Source organism: Gnatocerus cornutus, chromosome 10 (assembly GCF_029298725.1).
Source record: "Gnatocerus cornutus isolate USDA-ARS CGAHR chromosome 10, icGnaCorn1.1, whole genome shotgun sequence".
Taxonomy (NCBI): domain Eukaryota; kingdom Metazoa; phylum Arthropoda; class Insecta; order Coleoptera; family Tenebrionidae; genus Gnatocerus; species Gnatocerus cornutus.
In genome coordinates, this window is record NC_142242.1 from 6,547,338 (window position 1) to 6,570,336 (window position 22,999).

At 36.3% G+C, this 22,999-nt stretch overlaps 5 protein-coding genes across 5 annotated transcripts; all 5 read left to right on the forward strand.

Annotated features, from left to right (window-relative positions):
- Positions 1–111: 111 nt before the first annotated feature.
- On the forward strand, positions 112–2,238 carry LOC148167507 (uncharacterized). Its single transcript, XM_088048077.1, has 3 exons — positions 112–798; positions 848–1,121; positions 1,172–2,238. Exons 1-3 carry the CDS (start codon positions 486–488, stop codon positions 1,710–1,712), a joined length of 1,128 nt encoding a protein of 375 aa, XP_087904203.1. The 5' UTR covers positions 112–485; the 3' UTR covers positions 1,713–2,238.
- Positions 2,239–2,352: 114 nt separating this feature from the next.
- LOC148167508 (protein DENND6A) lies at positions 2,353–5,975 on the forward strand. The gene is made up of 8 exons (XM_088048017.1): positions 2,353–2,688; positions 2,732–3,004; positions 3,049–3,234; positions 3,280–3,512; positions 4,181–4,365; positions 4,414–4,685; positions 4,731–4,943; positions 4,992–5,975. Exons 1-8 carry the CDS (start codon positions 2,557–2,559, stop codon positions 5,187–5,189), a joined length of 1,692 nt encoding a protein of 563 aa, XP_087904143.1. The 5' UTR covers positions 2,353–2,556; the 3' UTR covers positions 5,190–5,975.
- A 308-nt stretch (positions 5,976–6,283) lies between these two features.
- On the forward strand, positions 6,284–9,646 carry ScpX (Sterol carrier protein X-related thiolase). Its single transcript, XM_088047844.1, has 7 exons — positions 6,284–6,503; positions 6,557–6,683; positions 6,734–6,927; positions 6,975–7,165; positions 7,213–7,450; positions 8,073–8,703; positions 9,333–9,646. Exons 1-7 carry the CDS (start codon positions 6,465–6,467, stop codon positions 9,521–9,523), a joined length of 1,611 nt encoding a protein of 536 aa, XP_087903970.1. The 5' UTR covers positions 6,284–6,464; the 3' UTR covers positions 9,524–9,646.
- Positions 9,647–9,765: 119 nt separating this feature from the next.
- On the forward strand, positions 9,766–10,634 carry LOC148167510 (uncharacterized). Its single transcript, XM_088047980.1, has 3 exons — positions 9,766–9,850; positions 9,899–10,057; positions 10,100–10,634. Exons 1-3 carry the CDS (start codon positions 9,782–9,784, stop codon positions 10,424–10,426), a joined length of 555 nt encoding a protein of 184 aa, XP_087904106.1. The 5' UTR covers positions 9,766–9,781; the 3' UTR covers positions 10,427–10,634.
- Positions 10,635–17,865: 7,231 nt separating this feature from the next.
- On the forward strand, positions 17,866–22,043 carry LOC148167511 (uncharacterized). Its single transcript, XM_088048045.1, has 2 exons — positions 17,866–18,024; positions 18,877–22,043. The coding sequence occupies exons 1-2, from the start codon at positions 18,010–18,012 to the stop codon at positions 21,826–21,828; spliced, it is 2,967 nt and encodes a 988-aa protein (XP_087904171.1). The 5' UTR covers positions 17,866–18,009; the 3' UTR covers positions 21,829–22,043.
- Positions 22,044–22,999: the final 956 nt, after the last annotated feature.

Here is a 22,999-nt window from a genome sequence, read left to right on the forward strand (position 1 = left end):
ATTCCGTCTTAATGTTGTTTTATAAATAACGAAATCGTAGAAACACCAAGTATTTATTACTTATCCTCGTTGAAACTAATTTGAATTTAAAAAGACTGTCAATTTGACAGTTACATAACGCAACAGATGTCACTAGTGACGTATAAATTATACGGTTGTCGTTCTGTTGTTGTTTTTTTGTCGATTCCACCTGTCAAAAATGGTGAAAATGTAAGAATTTGCATCGCGTCCAGGTCAGAAATGGCTTCACTACCCCCTAAATCTGTTAACAGTTAAAAAATTTGTGTGAAAATGTGTAAGGTTAGCGTGAATTTTACAGTTATCCGGCAGTAAAATTGTTTGTTAAAGTTGGCCATGCTGTTGTTTCCCTCCAATTTGTCGCGCCATCTTCAGTGGAATCGGTGCAATTAGTGATTAAGGTTTGTTTTGGTTGGCGTTGTGTCGTTGAAAAAATCGTAAAAATAGTGAGTTAAACCTTTTAAATTATGTTTCGTACTCCCAAACGCGGTAAATTGGCAATTAGTAATGATGATCATGTGAATGTAACTCCACCGAACCGAGTATTGAAACCCAAGATATTAAATTCGTTGGACAAAGGACCGGTTAACGGTAGCTCGAGTCCAGGAACTGAAAATGTTCTTTCGCCTGGCGAGACAAGAAGAGGTCGACCGAGGGCTGAAATACTAAACACTCTAATTCAGGAAGGATCTACCTCTCCAAGTTCAATTAAATGTACCTATTGCAATCGTGTATTTCCGAGAGAAAAGTCGTTACAAGCTCATCTAAGAACGCATACAGGTGAGTTGTTATTTGAAATGAAAATTCGTTAAAGTTATGGTTCGCTCAGGTGAACGTCCCTATGAATGTGACTATCCAAGATGTACCCGAAAATTCGCCCAATCAGGTCAACTGAAAACACACCAAAGACTCCACACAGGTGAAAAACCTTTTGTATGTTCCTCTCCTAATTGCGACAAACGATTCACCCATGCTAACCGCCACTGCCCGGAACACCCAGATAAGCAACTCAAGCGGTTTACGTCACCTGGAGGTAGTTTTGAGAAGAAATTTGATGAAGGACACAACGCTGAAGTTAGACAGTGGCTAATGAAGTTAGAGAAGTAAGTATGATCATATTATCAAACTCCACCTCATTGTCTTGTGTTTCCAGACGCAGCAATAAGAGATCCAACAATCTTGACCTAGAAACAACCCCTAAAAAGTCGCGGATCAAACGAGAAGAATCCTCATCATATAGCACCCCTAATTCAACCTACAGTCTCTCAAACGACGGAATAGAGAACTCGCCAAAATCCGAAATTGATGACAACATTTCCGTCAACTCTGAGAATTACGAAAACGGACAAAGTGTCTCCTCTCCGCGGACTTCCCTTCACAATTTTGAATTACCGCGGGGGCCGAAGAAACGTTGGCTTCAAGCCGTACAGGACCAGCAACTCGCCAAACCTTTGAATTGGGGTGAAGATGCTCCTAGTTCCGACGGTGACGAAGTTAAAACTGAACCCGTGACTCTTGCCGAATACGTGGAGCCTCCTGTGGTTGCTGAGAACCAGAAACGTCCCACTGTTTTAGTCTGTGTGCAAGGGGGGAAGAGCAAACAGATTACCAGTGATGATATGCAAGGTGCTATAGCGTTGGTAGAGTTGAAGAATGGACAAAAAAGTTGTGTTAACTATAATTACAGACTTTGAGGAGGTTCTAGTTCTTTTTTCTTTGTGATACATGTGCTCTGTTCTGTACTTCTGGCAGTTTGGTCTTTGAGATCGCCGTTTTTGCTTTTCTATGCTCTGAAGTTAAGGATCATATTATAAAGTTGTAATCGTCTATTTTATTGTGTTCATTATGTTTTTTTTAATTTATGTTACTAATTTTAAGGGATGCACGGAAATTTTTTCAGGAATTGCACAGACTTTCTTAGAAGTACAATTAATCGCAGGTTACACTGCAGTACAAAGACAGTTTACATCCATTGCGACTATCTTCAATTCAAATGGATTGTAAAAATAGTCCAAAGAGTAGGAGATGTAGTAGATCGCTTGTAGAGTAGCCACAATCCTTAACTTGAAAGTTTTATTGTTATTTATGTCTAAATTAATGTTTATGCTTTAGGAAAGAGATGTGATGTGTTTATAACAGTTATGAATGTTAAGTATTTATTAATGAAGTTAGGTATGCATTGATAACATTTTTTACAATAAATAAACGGTTTCCCAATAATTCTGCTTTTTTTCCTCGAAAATTACGTGTGTGGCTCACATCCTTTAAAATTTAAATAGGAGGGTTTTTAAATATTTAAAAGTCCAAGGATTATGTCGATTTCACAGTGGGGATTTAAATCTGTTGTCGTGGCGTCACTGGTTGCATAACTGCTTGTTGATATTTTTGACATATGTTTTTGTTTTGGGGTACAAAATTCCTTCGATGTTTAGAATAAAAGCATGTGACAATAAGTTTGTTTTTCGCGGAAATTTGTGATAATTTCACCAGAATATGATTTCCAATTAGTTCGTTTCCAGTTACTGTGGTTTCCTCATTATGTCAAAATTAGCAGTGAAAACAAGCAATAATGACGAGAAAGTTGAAGAGTACACTTGGGAAAATTTCGAAAACTGGATTCATTGTATTTGTATTGTTAATTTTGACTTAGAATTAGGACAAGCGCTTGAGGTAAGACGCGATCCTGGTGAACATAACCTAAAAATTATTCTAGGGAATTTACCCCCGACATGTGACCCTCACGAAACAAGAAATTTCCAACATTTGCTATCTAGCCTTCCCTGATTCTAATTCGGGATGTATGGGAGACACGACGTTTATAATCAGACTTCCAAACAGCCCTGGGAAAAACACTCGCCGGGATGAACACATGCAATATAACACGAAATGTGTACCTGTCTTACAAATCCACTCGTCTTATTACTGGGGTTACGTTTATTTTAGACAAGTTAAAGACACCACGTTACCGCGGGGTTATTTTCAAAAGGTAAAACCCAAAATGTTACCTCTAAAACTAACTCCATTTCGTAGAGCGTCGTCATTTTAACCAGACTACCTTTCAACAACCTGTTTATGAAAATTTGTGATTTAATAGCGCCTGAGTATTTTGAACATGGAGAACTAAGTCTGGAAGCTGCTTGTTGTAATATAGAAAGGTGGCCACCTCCAGCCCCTGGAGAAACCCTCAATCTTCCTTTATTGGGCTATGTCTTTCAGGTTGAGGGAATTTTTATTTAATCATCGACTAATTTTGTGTTGTAGATTCATATTCCTCAGTCTAACTGTAATTCTCCAAGTCGCCAATTTGCTGCACTGACTGAACCCACAGAAAACCAAATACAGACTTCAGTTGAAGATCTGAATTATTTTGAAATTTTACAACCTGTTTTATCACACATTCACATGTTGTGGGAACTTATGCTAACTTCAGAGCCTTTGGTTGTTATGGCCACCTCTCCTACGCATTGCTCATCTATGGTGCTGGCCCTAACAAGGTATAAGACGGTTTTATTATTTTTTGGACTTAGTCCAGTAGCATTGTCCTGAGGCGCTTTTTTATTTATTAATCTTTCTTAAGACTTGTTAGCAAATCTTTATATAAAGTTTTGAATTTTTAGTATGATGAAGATAACAAGATAAAATAACAAATATTGTTAGATATGATGATAACAGTTACAAAATTTCCATTGAAAACATAAAAATCGCTTAACTTTAATTATTTTATGGGGAAAAAACGGTTTAAACTCATTGCACAACCGCTAATTATACAGTTACGGGTCGATTTCAAGTCACTGCGTTAACGCAAATTTGCAACCGTTGCCAAGGTATGAGCAATGTGATTGGCGTTGCTATGTTGCAAATGGGATTTGCAGTAAGGCAAGTCACACTTGAAATCGACCCCTAAGAGCCTAAACTTATCGATTTCCGTAATCTCAAAAGTGCACGTTTTTCATAATTTTATAATAGTGTTATCTCATGTAAAGAAACCTTTTTTATGTACTGCTCGACAATTGTAATAAGGTAACTTGGGGTAAATCCGAACGTGGAGTAAACGAGGTGCACAAAATTCTATTCAGTAGAGACAGAATCCTCAACTAGTCTAAATTACGTTCTAACTTGCCCCAATTCACCTTACTTTTCATTTTAATTCTCGAATTTTTAGAATAATTTCGCCTTTGAAGTTCTGCGGCGACTACCGCCCATACTTTACAATCCACGACAGTGAATTCAAGCAGTTTACAAGTAAAGTACAAGGACCTCCGCCAGTAGTTTTAGGTGTGACGAATCCTTTTTTTGCTAAGATTCTTCATCATTGGCCTCATACAATAAGATTAGGAAATGACTTAGGTGGGTTTCACTGCTGTTAAAACGATTTTCTAGCGATTTATGATTTAGGTCAAACTCAGAAATTTAAGCTTAAGAAGAATGGTAACACGAAAATGTTAGATAACAGTCCGGGAGTATACACGACGTATAAACCGTTTTTACAAAAGGATAAGAATATTATTAAGAAGATACTTTCTGGGGTGACTTCTAAACGACCTTTTGAAGTTCAGTCGGCCTTATTAAGAAGACATCTTTTGGAGCTTTCTCAGAGTTTTATGATACCTTTAGAAAGGTATATTGCTAGTCTAATGCCACTACAGAAAAACATATCACCATATAAGGTAACTAAATATGATTTAGTATTGTTACTAAAAAAAAACTTGCAGGCAGCCCCGACTCCGTTGCCTTTCAATCCTGACGATTTCATTGCAACTTTAGAGACGGCAGGGCCCCAACTTACTACGGGAATCAAAGGCGATTGGATGGGGCTGTATAGAAAATTTTTTAGATCCCCCAATTTTAATGGATGGTTTAACATGCGATACACTGATTTAGCATTGAAGTTGCAAGCCTTGCACCTGGAAGCGCTTTCCAATGCTGTAAATATCACCTAGAGACACTATAATCATAATAATTCTTTCTTTTAGGACTTGAAAGACTGGGTACAGGGTAAACCGGAAGTTGAAGTTGTCGATATGATGTTAAAAATAAAAGATAAAATAACGAAATGCCACGAAGTTAACATCCCCGTAAACGACAGAGTTAAGGAGAAACTGAATCAAAGACTACAAGATATTATTAGCTCTCTCCCCGATGATTTGAAAAACGTTTTCCAAGTTACATGATCGGTTGTGTTCTCCCAGTTTTAATCAGATCGATGTATATGTAATTAGTTTCTAGTCGTATTTTAATACATTTTATGTTTATTTCGAGCTTATCCAGTTATATTTTAATTTCTAAGTTATTCTTAGTCTTCGATATTTTACATGAGGGAGATATGTTGGTTTATAAGTGTTTTGTGCGACGAGAAGTTGCATTATTTTTTTACTGTTTTTATACAATCCTGAAAATTTTATAACTTGTTGAACAAAAAGAGTAACTAGAAGATACGTTTCTCGTTTATTTGCATTTATATTGTTTAGATCAAAAAACGAGCGTAACTGAATGTGCAAATTTTTCACGATTTGGTTCATTGAAAGACTCAGGGTTTGCACAACAGTTAGCAGTTTCAAATTAAGAATGTGCCAAAATGGCCTTAACTGCCAGTCAATTTCCATCCGATTATTATTGTGAGATATATTAAATTAGTTTCAGTAATTTTCGTAGTGATTTGTAGTTTTACGATAAGTCCCTTTACGTCAATTATGTTACATAGTTTAGAAGAAACGATTGTAGTGTATAAATTATAATATGATGATGTAGAAATTTGGTTGGATTCCAACTTCACAGCCTTCATTGCAGCAATAAGTAGACAGATGATTTAACTATGTTTACTGAATTTTTAAATTTACTTTATGTTGTTAGAATATGGCCAAGATGTGAATTATTTTTTTAAAAAATTGAATAACTTATTTATGCTTCAAAAACATGTATAAATTAACTGATTGTAAAAATAAAGTTATTCTTTATCAGTGTATTTGTTTTTATTCAATCTTTAACCTTGCTTGAGACATTTACAACATAATAAAAGTTTCATTACCGAATAAAACGAATTTAAATGTTTTAATTGAACGCAGCCATGTGATTGGTGCTCAATGACATCATAATAAAAATAATTTTTGGATCACTCTGTATATTTCTGTTAACACAGAAGATATTGTTTCTGTTGTAATTCTAAATTCGTTTATCAAACTGGCTACCACTTGTATTGTAATAAACAGCATAAACAGCAGTGATAAACAGATTACAAAGGTGAAAGTCCCCTAATTACTGTGACAGTCGTGTAAACTCTCTTTAGTGAAATTAACCAATCACAGTCGCGCTAGAAATAAGGAGGTGAAGTGTCAAAGTCGACTTTCAGCACTTATCGAACAAAAAATTGTTTTGTAAATTTGTTGTTTACGTCAGTTGATTCGCGACTTTACATTGTTGTTGAGTAAATTATCCACAGATCCGTAAAAATGGGACGTGTTTTTGTTGTTGGTGTTGGAATGACCAAAGTAAGTAAAACATGGTTAACTTTCAAAACACTTTCAAATTTTTTGAAAATTAGTTCGAAAAACCCGGAAAAAGGACCGATGACTATCCGGGATTTGCTAAAGAAGCCATTTTGAAGGCTCTCAAGGACTGTGGAGTTAATATTTCAGAAGTTCAAGCTGCCGCTTGTGGTTATGTTTATGGTAAACACCTCAAAATGTACCCCATGGAAATGTAGCAAAATGTGTCTTAGGTGACTCTACTTCTGGGCAAAGGGCGATTTACGAAGTTGGAATGACTGGAATTCCTATTTTTAATGTCAACAATAATTGCTCAACAGGTTCAACAGCATTGTTGCTAGCGAAAGAATTTGTAGAGTCTGGAAAACATGACTGTGTCTTAGCTGTAGGTTTCGAAAAAATGGAACGAGGCAGCTTGACTTCAAAAGTAAAACCACCTTTTGTTTGTTCAATTATTACTAATAACAATTCTAGTTCATGGATCGCACCAACCCCCTTGATAAGCACGTTGAAGTCATGGCAGAGCTAACAGAAATGAACGAGTCTCCTATTACAGCCCAAATGTTTGGAAATGCGGGAATTGAGCACATGAAGAAATACGGAACTAGACCTGAACACTTCGCTAAAATTGCGTACAAGAATCACAAACATTCCGTTAACAATCCGTAAGTTTTCCCTCATCACACCTTCATATTTTTAACGGAATCTTTAGTTATTCTCAGTTTCGCGATGAGTACTCTTTGGACCAAATTAAGAGCTCTCCATCTGTTTATGGCCCCCTTACCAAACTACAGTGTTGTCCCACAAGTGACGGTGGAGCCGCTGCGGTTGTTGTTTCAGAAAGATTCGTGAAAAGTCACGGATTGGAAGGTCAAGCTGTTGAGATTTTAGGGATGGAAATGGCAACGGACCTTCCATCAACCTTCACGGAAAATAGCTGCATTAAATTGGTAATTGTCTTATCAGTTAGATTGTTTTTATATCGGGACAAACAATGAATTGCTGTTTTGTTTATCTCAAATATTTATTAAAATGCTTGACTTGAAACAACCGGACATTAAGATGTTAATGACGCACACTGTGGGCTCAGTTTTATACTTTTGGATCTGGGGTCAAATACGAGGACTTTTTAATGCTCAATCATTTGATGGCGTCATCGTTATGAATTTGGTAAAATTAGCAAGAAAGTTACATAATTTACTTATTTTAATCTCCGTTTCTAATTAACTGCTTAACAGAAAACTAACTCATAAAATTCATATAATTTAGCGGTAGAGCAACACTAATTAAACAAACTTATTTCCAAGTAATTAAAATCGGCCTTACGAAACCCAAAAAAACTCAAAAAATACTTTTTATTAGTTAACTAACTCCTGACACCCGTTGTAGACAAAACGTGCTAATTCTGATTGTATTGTATAAAAAGCGCACGATTAATTTTTTATTTGGTAATTTAAATAAATTCCAAGTTAATCTTTTTATTGAAAATCAGAATTGATGGTCTCGTAATCCCCTTAAATCTCATATTATCGCAGTTCAACAACCACTTGGCTAAAATCGTATTATTTTTAGGTTGGATACGATATGACAAAAACCGCAGCCGATCGCCTCTTCCGCAAAACCAACACGAAACCCAACGACGTTCAAGTTGTGGAACTCCACGACTGTTTTTCAGCCAACGAACTAATAACTTATGAAGCTCTTGGTCTGTGCCCTCCTGGCAAAGCAGGAGAGTTAATCGACCGTGGAGATAACACCTATGGAGGCAAATATGTAGTGAATCCAAGTGGAGGTCTCATCTCTAAAGGGCACCCATTGGGAGCTACTGGTTTAGCTCAATGCGCGGAGTTATGTTGGCAACTGAGAGGCCAAGCTGAAGCTAGACAAGTTCCAGGAGTTAAATTGGCGTTGCAACACAATATAGGCTTAGGGGGTGCTGTTGTTGTGGGGTTATATAGGCTGGGATTCCCTCAAGCGGTGAAGAAGCAGAGTAGTGCGAATACCTCTGGAGCAGGACCGGATGATTTTGTTGTTTCACCTTATTTGAAGATTTTAGCTCAGGCTATGGAGCAAGATACGGAGAATTTGATTGAGAAGCATAGAGGCATTTATGGGTTTAAAGTTAAGAAGCCAAATGGAGCTGAGGGGTACTGGGTAATCAACGCCAAGGTTGGCAAAGGCACCATTGAATTTAACTCAAAAGGTAATGAAACGCACTCTTTTAATTTAATCTATTTTTAATAACTACACTTTTTTGTTGTTCATTTGTTCTTCAAACGGAATACATGGTGTTTGGAGATTTGCCAGCCAAATTTTAAGTGGCAATCTTGACTTACTGAACAAAAAATGTAAATAATGCATGGATTTAAAGTTTAGTTTAACTGATAAAAGGACATGCGACCACTGATTGAGAGCCCCTAGCACTTACCTTACAGAAATGCTCCAGTTCTTCCAGATTCTGAATTTAATCAGGACGTTGTGGACCACACACACACCAATTCCGACGAAAAACTGCAATTAACTAAAGAATTTATTGGTAGTTATGTCAGTTCTCAAAGCAAAAAACTCATCCGAACTAAACAAAAGGAGACCCTTTTTTGCAAGAAAATATTGACGCTAATGTACGAATTTTCTGATCTCGATTAATTTATGAATATTTGTATCAAACCCGTTGTCTCCAAAAATTGAAAGTCGTCTAGTTCATTAACGACTGTTCAAAGCTAAAAATGCTTTAAATGTTTTTTACTCAGATTTATTTGGTAGTAAGAAATCCAAACACCCTGTATAAAAGCTGTAACCTTCGAAATGTACTAATTAACATTCCTTTTTTAGTGAAGCCTGAGGTGACGTTCATCGTGAATGACAACGACATCGTCGATTTAATTACTGGAAAACTGAATCCTCAGAAAGCCTTTTTCCAGGGTAAAGTGAAAATCCAGGGTAACATGGGTTTAGCACTGAAATTGGCAGAGTTGCAACGTACTGCTGCCAAACAAATCGCGGACATTCGTTCTAAATTGTAACTGTTATATTGTTGGTTTTTGTTGTTATAAATGGATATATTTTTACATTTATAGATGGTTTTGGACTGATTCTGGTTTAGATTATATACTTTTGTATAAAATAAAAGTTGGTTATGAGATTAATTGTGTTTAATTGAATGTTGATGACGAAGGTCAACGCTGATTACTTTCCATAATTAAATGTCTTGATGCAATGATAAAACTGTTATTAAAACAGGATGAAACAAGAATATTTAGTATTGTTTCAAAATTCGAACAATGACTATTGGAAAGTTGGTATTGTTAACTTTGGCGATCATAGCCATCGCAAAAGTTCTGGACGCTGTGGTAGATAAACCAGTTTTATTTTTGTTGGGAACTAGGTCATAATTTTAGCGCCCGAAAGCCATCAGAATTTTCAAGTTTGAGGGGGTATGTGAAGGGCACGAGAACATCCCTTTGACTTTACGAGATATCCATTTAATGTATTCTAATAAAATACATTTGGTATCTTTGAAATCGGTCGCAACGGAAGACATCCCAGAAGATTTAAAGGTAGTATGGGTTTTTCTAAGTTATGATTGAAAGTTATTGTAGATGACGCTAGAATTAAAGAGATGCCAATCTAGGGAAGCTCTTGACACTTGTGAATCGTACCAAACCATTCGTTTAAAGAATTTATGTAGACTTATTAACGCTGACAACAAACCTTGGTCACCACTTACGAAAATGTTGGAACCACGTATGGAGTGCCCCATAAAGAAGGGTACCTACGTGGTCAAAAATGGGACTTTGGACGCAGGCCCGTTTTCCCATTTCCCAATAGCTGGCTGGTACTGGGTGGTCAAAGTTCTTATTTACGGACAACAATCAAATCAATTGAAATTATGTGTTAACTTCGAGGGACAACTCGTCTCCTCTTGATTTAAATTCCCGCCTGTGTAGTTTTGTCCCTCCTTCCTAGATGTCGCATTATGCGACTTTTCTTGATTTCTCCCTCAAATTGGAGTTGGATTTCTGGGTTCAAATTAGCATGCACGTAACTCACAATACAATAAATTTTGTATCGATTAAACTTTTTTTTAACCGACGTTAGAGTAAATACGCGTCAAATGAAGAGTGTTGAGACCAATCGCCCGTGCCCTCATGACATAGATTCTTGCAATGACCTGTCGTTTCTGCAGACGTAGGTCAATGGCAAATTTTCTTTTATTTGTAAATTGTGTGTAATTACCAGTATCATTGAATCAATGGAGCTACTCTAGCGTGGCGCCTAGCCGACGACTGCAGACAAGAACTTTTTATGAGAACTTTTTTTCTTGATTTGTAGTTCCGCGCTGCTGGTATTATATAATGTTACATTAAAATATACCATCAAAGACTGTGAACATTAACTTTTTGCCGCTCTAGTCGCACAAATTCGTGACAAAGGAGTTGCGTTTTGTATTTAGTTTTTTTTGCTAATTAAATGTAATAATGGTAATGTTTCAGTTTTATTTTTCTTTGCAGTGTGAACTTTTTTATTCAACTGGTGCATTACAAGTCTGTGTGAAACAAATACGAAAAATTATAAATTATTACACAGCGCAACCAAAATTTGTTCCTTTTCATTTGATCTTAGTTTCCGCTAAAATACATTAGTTTAAGCATGTTTTAAGTATTCATTCATCAAAACTATCAATTTTGGAAAAAATATTTAAGAAAACGTATGCAAAATTTGTTGTTTTTATCAATTTTGGCAGCTATTTTTTTGTGTTATTAAAACTAATATATTTATAACAATATGTTCGACGGATAGCTTCAAGCTTCTAGTAGGTGCACCCAGCAAATGAAACATTAACATGATGGGAAAAATTCTAGAAAAATCCTCTATTTTTGAAGAAATTGAGTTTACTTGTATTTTCTTCAAAATAAATCATAATTTGACAATACAGTGTGATTCAATTATAACTAAGCTCTTTTAAATATTATCTTCTACACCAGAATAGGTAAAACAGAAAAAAAGTAAAATTAATGATCTGTTAAAATCGATGTCTCGATAAAATAGTTGGTATTATCTGAATCAGGTAAGTTTAATTTGTCAGAAACAAAACCAAAAATTCAGAGGCACAACTTTTTAAATTTTTGTTACACTGTGTTATAATTTCTGAGTCCTGCAGAATTTAAAAAACAAAACTTTTCATTAATTTGAGATCTGAAATGAAATTCTTTAGAAGTTGAGATGTGCGATGGTAGTTTAACTTTTAAATTAAGGTGTTCAAATAGTATGAATGCAAATATCAGAGAATCTAAAACGGAGCCTTGTGTAACTGAGGTCGAAAAAGGAATGTGCCTTATGACTGATTTGATATAAAAATTAGTTTTGTGTTGAAATTTTTGTAAGAATTACAAGATAATTTCGTAAAAGAGAATCCTCCATACTCATCCAAAAGCCTACTTGTTCTCATCATTGCTTAAAAAATCAGTTTGGTAATTTACATCTTGCAACATTTAGCTGTCCAGACAATTGTTACAGTGCGTAATTTCGAAAGAATGTTTGTTAGGAATTGAGTTTTGCAATGGTAAAATTCGGATATTTGCAGCATCCTATTCACGGTATATGAGCTTAAGGATAAACAAAATTTTGTTATGTGGAGAAGATTTCCATAGAATTTGCGAAGTGTGTCGGGCAATTTGCAATACAAATGGAAATTGGTAAACAAAGAGGTGGGTTGCGGATAACGCGGTGAATAAATTCTTTACTGGTGACATACACTTTGCAAGATGATTTCTCATGACCACACCATTAACAAATCGAGTACGAATCCGGCGTAGCACTGTTTAGACTCGAATAACCTGATGGGAGAAAGCGGAACCTTGAATAACCATGTTGAACTTGACTCTGTAGCCTCTGCATTCTTGGGCAATACAGGTGGGATAGTCGCTTATTTTAATACATCCGTTCCACGATATTTCATCTTTATTATCAGTACAAAAACTTATCAACAACACGTTTTACATGGAAATGACGACAGTGCGGTCGTAAGTCCCGGAATTAATTAAATAGCTTGGAAAAGTTAAACGAACTTTCCCGACATTTATTTTATTACTAAATACTAAACCTGTGTATAATTCGGTTTATTTTATTTTTCCACTTCTGAATGCGAACAAAACTACTGACCCGTAAGCAAAATGTAATTAGACAACCTAGAAACAACGTCCCTTTAGGGACTGACACTAAAATGATGCAGTAAAACCGTTGGGCCTGGTTTTTTAAACTGCTACATTCCAACCACAACCAACGATTAATCTCTGCTTCTTTCGGTTTTTCATTTATTCTTACAGACGAAATTTTCCAATGTTTCATTTAAATTTGCGACACAAATTTTCACCGGACAGGATGAAAATCCGGTTCCCTTGGCCATGTCACTGGTCAGTGGAACGAAGTTAAAACGCAACAATGGTCATTGTTGCAATTTTTATTGCTACTTGTTTTCTTTTAATTGAGATGTCTAATTTCAGCTTGTTAAAAATTCATCGTTATCGAATTTCTAAATTGGAGAATGCACCGTTTTTTTAACTAGTGAAAGTTCAATGATATATAATGCACATAGTCACTTTAGATGGAGTAAAAGTAAAAAATTTTAAGTGAACTGGAGTTTTCCAATTCCTAAACAAATGTTATCACTTATAACAAGTATTTGTCACACGGCGCGCGGTTTATTAATTTCTGTACAAATTAGTCCAATTAATTACAAAACCCATCAGTTTTCCGACCAATTTGTCACTAGTACAAGATTAATTGTAGACATTTTTCCCGCAATTTCCGCGACTTTTTAATTTTAATTAAAATTCGTAAAACCGTGACCTGTAATTTTTTATCTTCCTCCTTATTAACGATTTTCTATTTTCTTGTTAATTGTCGTTTACATCATAACAATCGATTCCAGTCCTAGTCGTGTCTGGGAACATCAATCATATATAATTTAACCGTCAATAAATAATTGCTGCTGCACATTATCCATCTATCAAAAATTTTTCAGTTAGATTCCCGCAGGATTTTATTCTAGTGACATTTACAGTTTTTGCAATTTATTAAAAAAAACACGCACACATCCATTAGCAGGACGTGACCGTGCATTTTTTTTTAGTCTGAAACAGAATACTGCTGAAATAAAATTGCCTTAACTTAATTAGACCACATATCAAATAAACTGTGTTATTTTTTTCAACAAACTACTCCATGCTCCTAGAAAGAGTCAGATAAGACCTCTCCAACTTCTTCAAACATTTGATTAGTGTAATTTTCCGAAAGAGACTACAACACTGTTGTTTTCTGGAGCCAATTGAAACTTATTATTACGCGCCACTGACTGCCTTTAGATTAAACTCCCAAAATTTAAAAAAAGAAGGAAAGAAACGCGCTCGTAAAATTAGAAGATCAACAGTACGACAGTAAATCTAACTTTCATGATCATTTATTATTTTATAGCACTTACAATCGTCTGGATTAGTTGCACATCACAATCAATCTGAGTATTACTATTAATACTGAGCGTCAGAATTGATTATCTAATTCTTGATACGAAGGACGAATCAAGTTTTGATTTATTTGGTGTAATAATAAATAATTACTGAAATTCTCACCGTTACGACAATCATTTTAACCATTACACGACGACAAAACATAAATAGCGACGAAAAGAAATAAGTTTTTGCGTTGCCTTATTGAGTAATTCCAACCCCGCTGTAACTCCAATTATTTTTAATGTGGAACATTAGGGTACGTTTTGTCTTGTGCCTCACCCATTTGGCTTTGAAGTATTCAATAAATATAAAGTGACTACTAAAGTTTGCCTGGGGAAATTACCGAACCCGAAATATTTTCAATCAGATTTTGATACAATTGTGTAATTAACAATGGATTACATAAAATTTTACTCAATATTTTTTCTTTTATCGTCTGTAATTTTCGCAAAACTTGAGAAATTTCTAATCACGAAAATATAATAATAGTGCTGACGTAACCACGAAGAAAATTCAGATTATGAGGACACAAACACATTCTGGCTATTTTATGCAAACCAGGAGTCTTCGACGACCTTTACTATTTTCGCAAGACTCGCCTTCTGCTTTTTCTGACGAAAACAATGCATGCGTTGTCAAGGATGTAACATGTTCTTAATTGCGGAAAGAAAATACTTGGTCACAGTTTAGCTGGGCGTCGAAGAAAGCATGTTGTACCCTTGAGGTAAATACCTTGTCTGGTCAGAGATGAGAGAAAGTAATGTATGCCAAGAGCATTGTGTGTCACAGTTGAAGCAAATTGGTTTATTTTCAAAGCCGCCGTCATCAACAGATTCAAATACTTTTCATTTCACGAGTTCACTGGTATCTTGAGACATGAACAAACACCGGAACGTTATTACCTGTTTTCAAATTAGGAGCTTACTTTCGATGACCTATTATGTTATTTTTCGAGATGACTTCGTAAATGGAAAATACCGAGCTGACTAAACATTTCGTAATTCGAATTTTCACTTTGCGAGACACTTAAGTACCGGATTTGACTTTTTCTTGTGCAAATATGAGGATCACCTATAAACACGTGAAGAATTTTTCAGATTTTCTTTACACCATTTTATTAATGCTGTTTATATTGGGGCCAATTTCTATTTTATCGACCACAAACTTAATAATTTAAATTGAAGTCCTTTTGTTTTAAATGAATGGAACAGTAACCAAACGTACAATAAATCTATAAAGTTCGCATTGAATACAAAAGAAATTTCTCCATTTTACTTTCGGTAATACATACTCCAATAAACACTGTACTCATGACAACGAGCTAATTTTTAAGATTCCGTCTTTAATTAGAGAGACAATAAAATACTAATCCGGTGATTCGCTTTGTTGAACAATTCTCTCAAATATGTTCCACATTTTACCCACGGGCTGCGACAAATTCAAGGTAAATAAAAAAGAACGTTAAGAAATTAATAAGATTTTATTTTATCCCCACTGGAAAATTGCAAAATGCTTTTGCGAGTATTTATGTCAGGCCAAGAATGTACGAAACATTTTCTGATCGTAAATAAAAATTTATTGGATAAAAAAGACGAAATTAGTTTTATTGCTTCACATCGACTTAAAAGATAATATCAATTTCATGAGAATAAAATTTCAGTTTCGTATTTTGTAAAAATAACTTTTGGGGGCGCTATTGATTGTCTTGCATATTTCATAAGCGACAGGAAACGACGTTTTTTCTAGCCAAGGACGTGAAACTTAAATAGCATCTATTTAAGATTCTGCAATAACAACGAATTTCTTGGTCCTGTGATTTCATCCTTTTCAAGGGTTTACTAGTTTTTATAAATAGAGAAATGTATAATCGCTTGCGACATGAGAATGTTTCCTGTCTTCAGCGACAGTTTTTGTTTTGAAAGAAAGTGACTTAGAATTCTAATTAAGGAGTCAATTAACTCGCCCAATCGCCAAATTCATTAAAATTCAACGTTCACAGAATGATACAAAAAAATTTCAGATTTTCACTTTTGGATAATGCTGGAAAACATTTAATAACGACAATAAACTATTACAGTTAACAATTTCACTTTTCCACAAATTCGCGTGATATTCATACAATCATGAACCAAAACTTTTACGCATTATTTGTTTGTTCACTCTGCTTTGGAAAAATAAAGGCAATGTGTATTTTATGACTTTCACTCTTTCGGGATGTAATATTGTGCTTAAATTTGTACTTTGCAAAGAAAAAGTTTTTAGCGGAGCTTGATTACGAAATGCACTTTGCGTTTTACATACTGGCAAAAATACAAAGTGATGAGAGGGTAAGTAAGAGTAACGTTTCTGGCAAAACGTAATGTTAATCAAACAAAATTCCAAACATTTTATCAGTGTTTTAAAGGGAAAACTCAAATATTTTATTTTTTGCACTTAAGTGAAACTTATTTGAAGAAGCAAAGATAATATTTTCAGTCGTATTTTACTTTCTTTTTTTTACAGGTTCGTATTTAACAAGATCAATATTTAAAATCAATTTGTAAGTGTTGTTTTGCGAGACATGTTGATACAAAGCTATTCTATTACTGACAGCATTGTAGTTAATTACTGCTGTAGTGCGTTACGCAATTAAAATTAAAATTCAATTGACTGTTTATTAGCTCTTTTATCTTCGGAAAAGTTGTTGTGCACATATATGCAAAATAATTATACCAACTAGTTGGTATTATTCTGATTGAAACGTTCATTATTAATTAACTCGAATTTTCGTGGATTCTTATTAGTTAAAATGACATCTTGGGAAGCTTGACCGTGACAATTTCCATTAGCTCTAAGAATATTCTCTTTCACTTAGATTTAATTACTGTACTAGTTTGTTTACTAATGGGATGAGTAAGTACTATTTTGTTCCACCTAGATTTGTGCAAGTAATGAATTAAACTGCTTGAGAATTAGGCCAGTAGTAATGAAGATTAAATTAATTGTTATTACAAATTACAAATCAATATCTTCCTTACGACCTAATTTAAAATTTACAAAACACATAAGTAACAATGATTTAATAATTAGAGCCTCATTGCGCGTCTACATGTTTCGCTGACTTGCATAAATTAAAAATAGTGTTTTGAAATTAAATAATGTGCGCGTGTATACAAATTGTTCCTAATTGTTAAATTTATTTAAGATAATAAGAAAACAAATTATGTAATTCTCTAAATAAAATATTTAGTTATAAGCAGCTGTGATTTACTGTCACGTCCAGTTAAAAGTATTTGAATTTAAATGGAAATGATTACTATTTCTCTTATTAAATACGTTCACCGATTATGCAAGAAAAGTGTGCGTATTATTATGGAGTTAATAATAATGAGAAACATGAAACAAAACGTTACATGAAATTTTTTAATCAGCAATTTCACAGGCTGCGAATTTATGTAAATGCAGTTGTACAGATTAAAAGTAGCTCTTTGATGAAGTTTGCCGATTAAAATTGCATTATTGTCACTGTAGTGTAAATTTGACTGGAACACTAATTGAGTATTTTTGTGCCAATAGAAATTAACTGAAAATCTATTACAATGTGTTTTTATTTTACAAAGCTGGTTCGCTTTGATAAAAAATAAAATGTCCTGCGATTTATGATTTGTGTGAAGATGAATTTTAGAATGTATTCTAGTATAATTCATGGGCAGATCACATTGCTTTGTGATACTTATTATCAGCGACTACTTTCATCATCCTACTTTCTCTGTTGGCTGTCCGTTTGGTGCAATCTTAGCTTCTTCGGTGTCCCTACTTTTCCAACTCGTGCTTCACACTTACCACGAAGTGGGGGCTTTATCTCAACTTCCACACTGAATGTATATAACCTAGTATCCTTTTTACACCGGAATTATTTTTGAAAACGCACCGATATGCTCGCACCTTAGGTTGTAGTGTAGTATAGTGTTGAGTGAGTGTTGACTTTTATTTAAGGATAACCTGGACTTACAAGGATTACGATGACGGTACAACAGGTCAGTCATGCGAAATGCACGATTTCAAATTAATAAAGCTAACTGAAGGAAATTTCAGGCCGTAGCCCTTTTGTTAGTACTTAATTATAACGATTAAACTCATCATATTATTCTACGCTTTGGATTTCATTTATCATCGCTCTCTTAAATTAATTAAATTCGCTCAAATCGATGGCAGGAAAACAATTTTTGAGGAAAAATATTTCGTTTTAGTGCGCAATTTAACGGGTGTCAAGTCGCTAAAACAACACAACCCTGTGACAATTTATTATATAGAAAAATATTTTATAAATCATCCGATCTGCGCAATTAGTAATTCATTTCATTGGGTTAATGAAATTAGCGCATTTTCTGAATCCGAATTTCGTGTAATGAACTTGAATTAGTAAATACCAATAAACAGTCGATTGAATTTCAGAAACAGTCTCAATTATGTACACACAATCTACAATTGAAACCAGATCAGTGGTCGTTGCACATAATAACTAGGTGTTCAGTATACGGTGAAGCATAAGGTATTCCCGGGTGATCGAATCATTATGTAGCATAATATGTTGCACATGGTGTTAGTCTAACACTGTACGCTCTCAATGGTAGCATTTAACAAATCCCTCAGTCACAATACCACTCAATGGGAAGCTGTCACGTCCTCAATTAACTTACAAGCGATCGTATTTGCATTGTCGTAATTGACCTAATTACGGACGTTGTCAGAAAATTTCATCCACGTTCGTTACACATTTTAAACAAATATTTTGTTTTGTTACGGTTATTATTGTCCACCGCAACTAACTCACTTAAAATTATTAGACTGTGCCGAAAACCACAATTAATACTCTTCTTCTTTTGCAGATGTTTGTTGCATACTTGTGCATTTTATTGGCAACGCAACAAATTGCAGCTGTCGTAAATAATCCAAAGAGTGCGAATGTAGACGAAACCACCGATAGCAAAAACGTCAGCAACACTAATACGAAAGTGGCAGATGCAGTTGCGGCTGCATCGGAACAAGAGGCGAAAAGACGTGAAGCGCCGATTCTTGCCATCAGTGAAGATTATGGATTACCATTAAGTGGAGGTGGTGTCGATTCGTATGTTCCTTCAGGTCCTAGCAATCCTTCTCTTCCTCTTCCAGTCTATGGCGTTCCTGACGCACCCTCTAATAATATTATATACCCAGCACCACCTCCAGATATTCCGCCACCGCTCCCGATCTCTAATTATGGACCGCCTTTGAAAACGTACGGCGTACCACATTCCGACGGTTTTGGATCTTCTCATTCCGACGGTTTTGGATCTTCTCATGACGGTTTTGGATCTTCTCACGACGGTTTTGGATCTTCTCATAACGGCTTTGGATCTTCTCATGACAGTTTTGGGTCTTCACACGTGAACTTCATCCCGCCACGTCCACCCACGAAGTATTTGCCGCCTATAAAGTCACATAAACACTTTGGAGGATCAAGTTTTCACGGAAAACCTCTGCGACCAAGACCTCAGTATGGACCGCCACATAAACCGCTTTTTGTGCCGAAATTGCATAAACCGAAACCAGTTTATGGTCCGCCGCCACCAAAAACCCCATTGTTTGTGCCGCAAAAGCTGAATTTTCCACAACAAGCAGTGACGATTCTTACCATTCCAACAGCTGAATATGGAGTTCCGGGATTGGGGGGATCACCACCAGAGGCTTTGGGTCCGTCATCGCCAATTTCACATTATGGACCGCCAGAACCTATAGCACATGGACCTCCACATCCTGGAATTCCTGCACCACCAACACCGCCAGATATTAAATATGATGGATGGCAACCTATTCCCGGTTTGGTATCAAGACCTCCTTCAGATTCGTATGGAGTTCCTGAGGGAACTCACCATGGAACTGCCGATCTTCAGGACAACTCTGACTTTACTCCCCCGCCTGTTGGAAGTGCTCACTTATCAACATCGTCGCATTCTGTTAATATCGGTTATAGTCCTCCTTCACAAGGAGTAAGCGATTCTTATGGAGCGCCATTGAACGCAGTCACGGGCTCTGGAGCAATTGACAGTTCCTCTGGAGACGCCCATCACGACGATCAATCACTATCTCTTGGTCTTTCGGCTGCCGGAATTAACGGACAGAGTCATCTCTCTGTTGTTAAAAGTATAGAATATGAGCTTTTCCCGAATTCTGGATCTGTAAGTCACAGCGGTGACACATACAGCTCTCCTCCGTTAAGTGCGTACTCTCCAGATGGTCCATACGCTGCGGCTCATTCTCATAAACCCAGTGGTTTATCGTTTGGTTCATCCATTAAATCCCACGGACATGGCCACGGTCATGGTCACGGTCATAGTCATGGTCATTCTCTATCATCCTCAACTATTGGTTTAATTCCGCCCAGTGGACTCTATGGAGCACCACCTAGCAGTCACTACGGAACTCCTTTGTTGTCAAAACCAAGTTCACAGTACGGCGCTCCTCTAAACGCGCTAAAGATAAATCCACCTAAACATCCCGTCGTGTTACGTGAACCGGTTCCTGCAGGTTTAATAGAGTCAATCGGCCAACACACAGCTCATAAAGATGCGCACGGGATAATTGGAAGTTCTCATTCTGGTGGATATTCTTCAGGTCCAACTTACATTCCGCCCCCGATCCCTGATCTGACAAAACCTGTAAGAGAAGAAGAGCCTCCAGCGCCGTCACATTTGTACAGTCTTCCTCATTCATCATCCGCAATTTCATTCCAAAATGTTAATCACGGGTCTTCTATTGCTTCACTTGGTCTCGATTCTGGACATTTCGGTGGCGGACATGCACTGACAAGTTACACAGCGCCTTTAGGAAGTATCGACGGTTCTTACAGTTTACCTCTTCATGCTGGTCCCGGATACTCTATTGGTTTAGATAACGGACATTCCGGAGGGTTAACGGTGGGCATTGATAATTCACTTCCTCCCGTATCAATTGACTTAACTTCCTCTACCACCAATGTGGGCCATTCTATCGCTCAGTTACCTCATGGTTATGTCCATGATTGTAAATCGCACGGTTCTCAACCTTTGCCGTCTTTATCTTATGGAGTCCCATCAGCTAGTAGTTACACAGCTGCGTTGTCTTCTTTGACTACAAATATCGGAGGAGCATATCAAGGACCAATTCCTTCCGGTTCTTACGATCTTGACTCCGCGCATTCGAAAAGGATTCCCATTGTCGTACCCTTAAATTCTCTAGACACCCATGGGAAATCCTACGGGAAATCTTTGGCTCAAAAATTTGGTCCAGACGCGGAACTAGTACAGTCTGACAGCATTGATATCAACAACATCCCAGTTAAAGGATCCTTAGGGAGTTACACCCTTCAAATTCAATCAAGTGATGGTCCGAAAACCAACCCCGACATTTCCCACACTCAAGTTCTGAATGGAGGCCTTCTTCAGTCTATTCTTGCTGCCATAGAACAACCGGAGCGCAAAGAGACGACTATATTAGGACGTCCCTTATCCCATTTGCAACCCTCTGATTCCGAGGGGCAGAATTCCGTAACGAATGCAGTTGTCGTACCGGCGCCGGTAACGGAAGCGACGTCGACGACGACGTCAGCCCCGGATTCTGACACCGACGTTTCTCTACCATTAATAGACAACAACGAAATCGCTTTATACTTCAGCAACAAAGCACAAGAGGATAAAAACAACACAGAGAGTGTCCGAAATGGTCAACAATATGGAAACTATGTTTCGTTCAAAACGCCGAATGCCAGTTTCGCTTATGAAACAGTGCCCAACGACAAGGGGCAAGAAACAAGAGAGGATTAGTGTGTCGAATCTGCTCAAGAACTTTTTAGTCATGAACTGAGTTTCACTTAAATAAAGTGGAGTTCGGGGATATTTATGTGCGGTTCACTTTCGAGGCAATGCCTCCAAAGCGATCTGATATTATTAGTGATCGACTTAATTTATTTTATTAATTGATACTACCTATAGAGTTAACTACTTTGTACAAAAATTTAACTAATAAAACAGTCTGAGAAGTTTCTTGTTTCATTGGGATTTCGTTTAACTGGACATCATTTACTACTTGTCGAATCCGTCCTGACAGATCAGGGTGCGAAACCAATTATTGAGTGATTAGGGAGTTGGAATGGAGTCGTGTTACAACTTGAATGGATAATCCATTAACAAATAAAGAAGATACGAGTTGAGTAATCTGTTGAGTTGATGAACGACTATTTAAGACAGAGGTAATTCTATATCATTACCGTCTGCTTTAGAGATTAAAAATAATCTTGGTCACTCCTTCAGCGCGAAAGGAGGCCACAAATTATTCGATTTTCGTACTATTGTTTCTGTGCCAACAAGATTTGTTCGATTATATCAGCACTTTTAGAAATTTCAAAACGCTCAAACTTACAAACAATAAACAAAATATATCGTTGTTTAAAATGAGTGCATTAATGGTGAACTTGTTCACCGTAAAGTTGGTAATTGGTTGCTTAAGTGATATTTCGAGTAGTTGTTGAGTGGTCACTAACACTTTGACCCAGCTACTTTCTCCATTCCATCGACGAAATTCTCGTCAAGGTTGTGGTCATCCTCATTTTTATCGGATACAAGCCGATGAACTCCAGATTATCAAAAACACAAAGAAATGAAAGTGTAACAACGTTTGTACACCCACGTCGAGAATGAAAGTGTCATCAATCATGCAATTTTATTTTTTAATATTTCTAGGACATGCAAAGTAGTTGCGTAATTATTTCAAGATGTGACATTGCCTTAGTCAACTAGAGTAAAGACATGGGGCGATTTCTCCCGGATTTGGATTTTCGATGACGCCGTCGCCAATTTTCTCATAGAAAATTCCAACCCACGCCCCAGTAGAATAAATTTCTCGTGGAAATTAGCGAATTACGACGAACAACACCAATATGTTGTAAATCACCTGTTTTATAACGGATGCCCTGCTTTAAAGCGACTTTATTAAGAC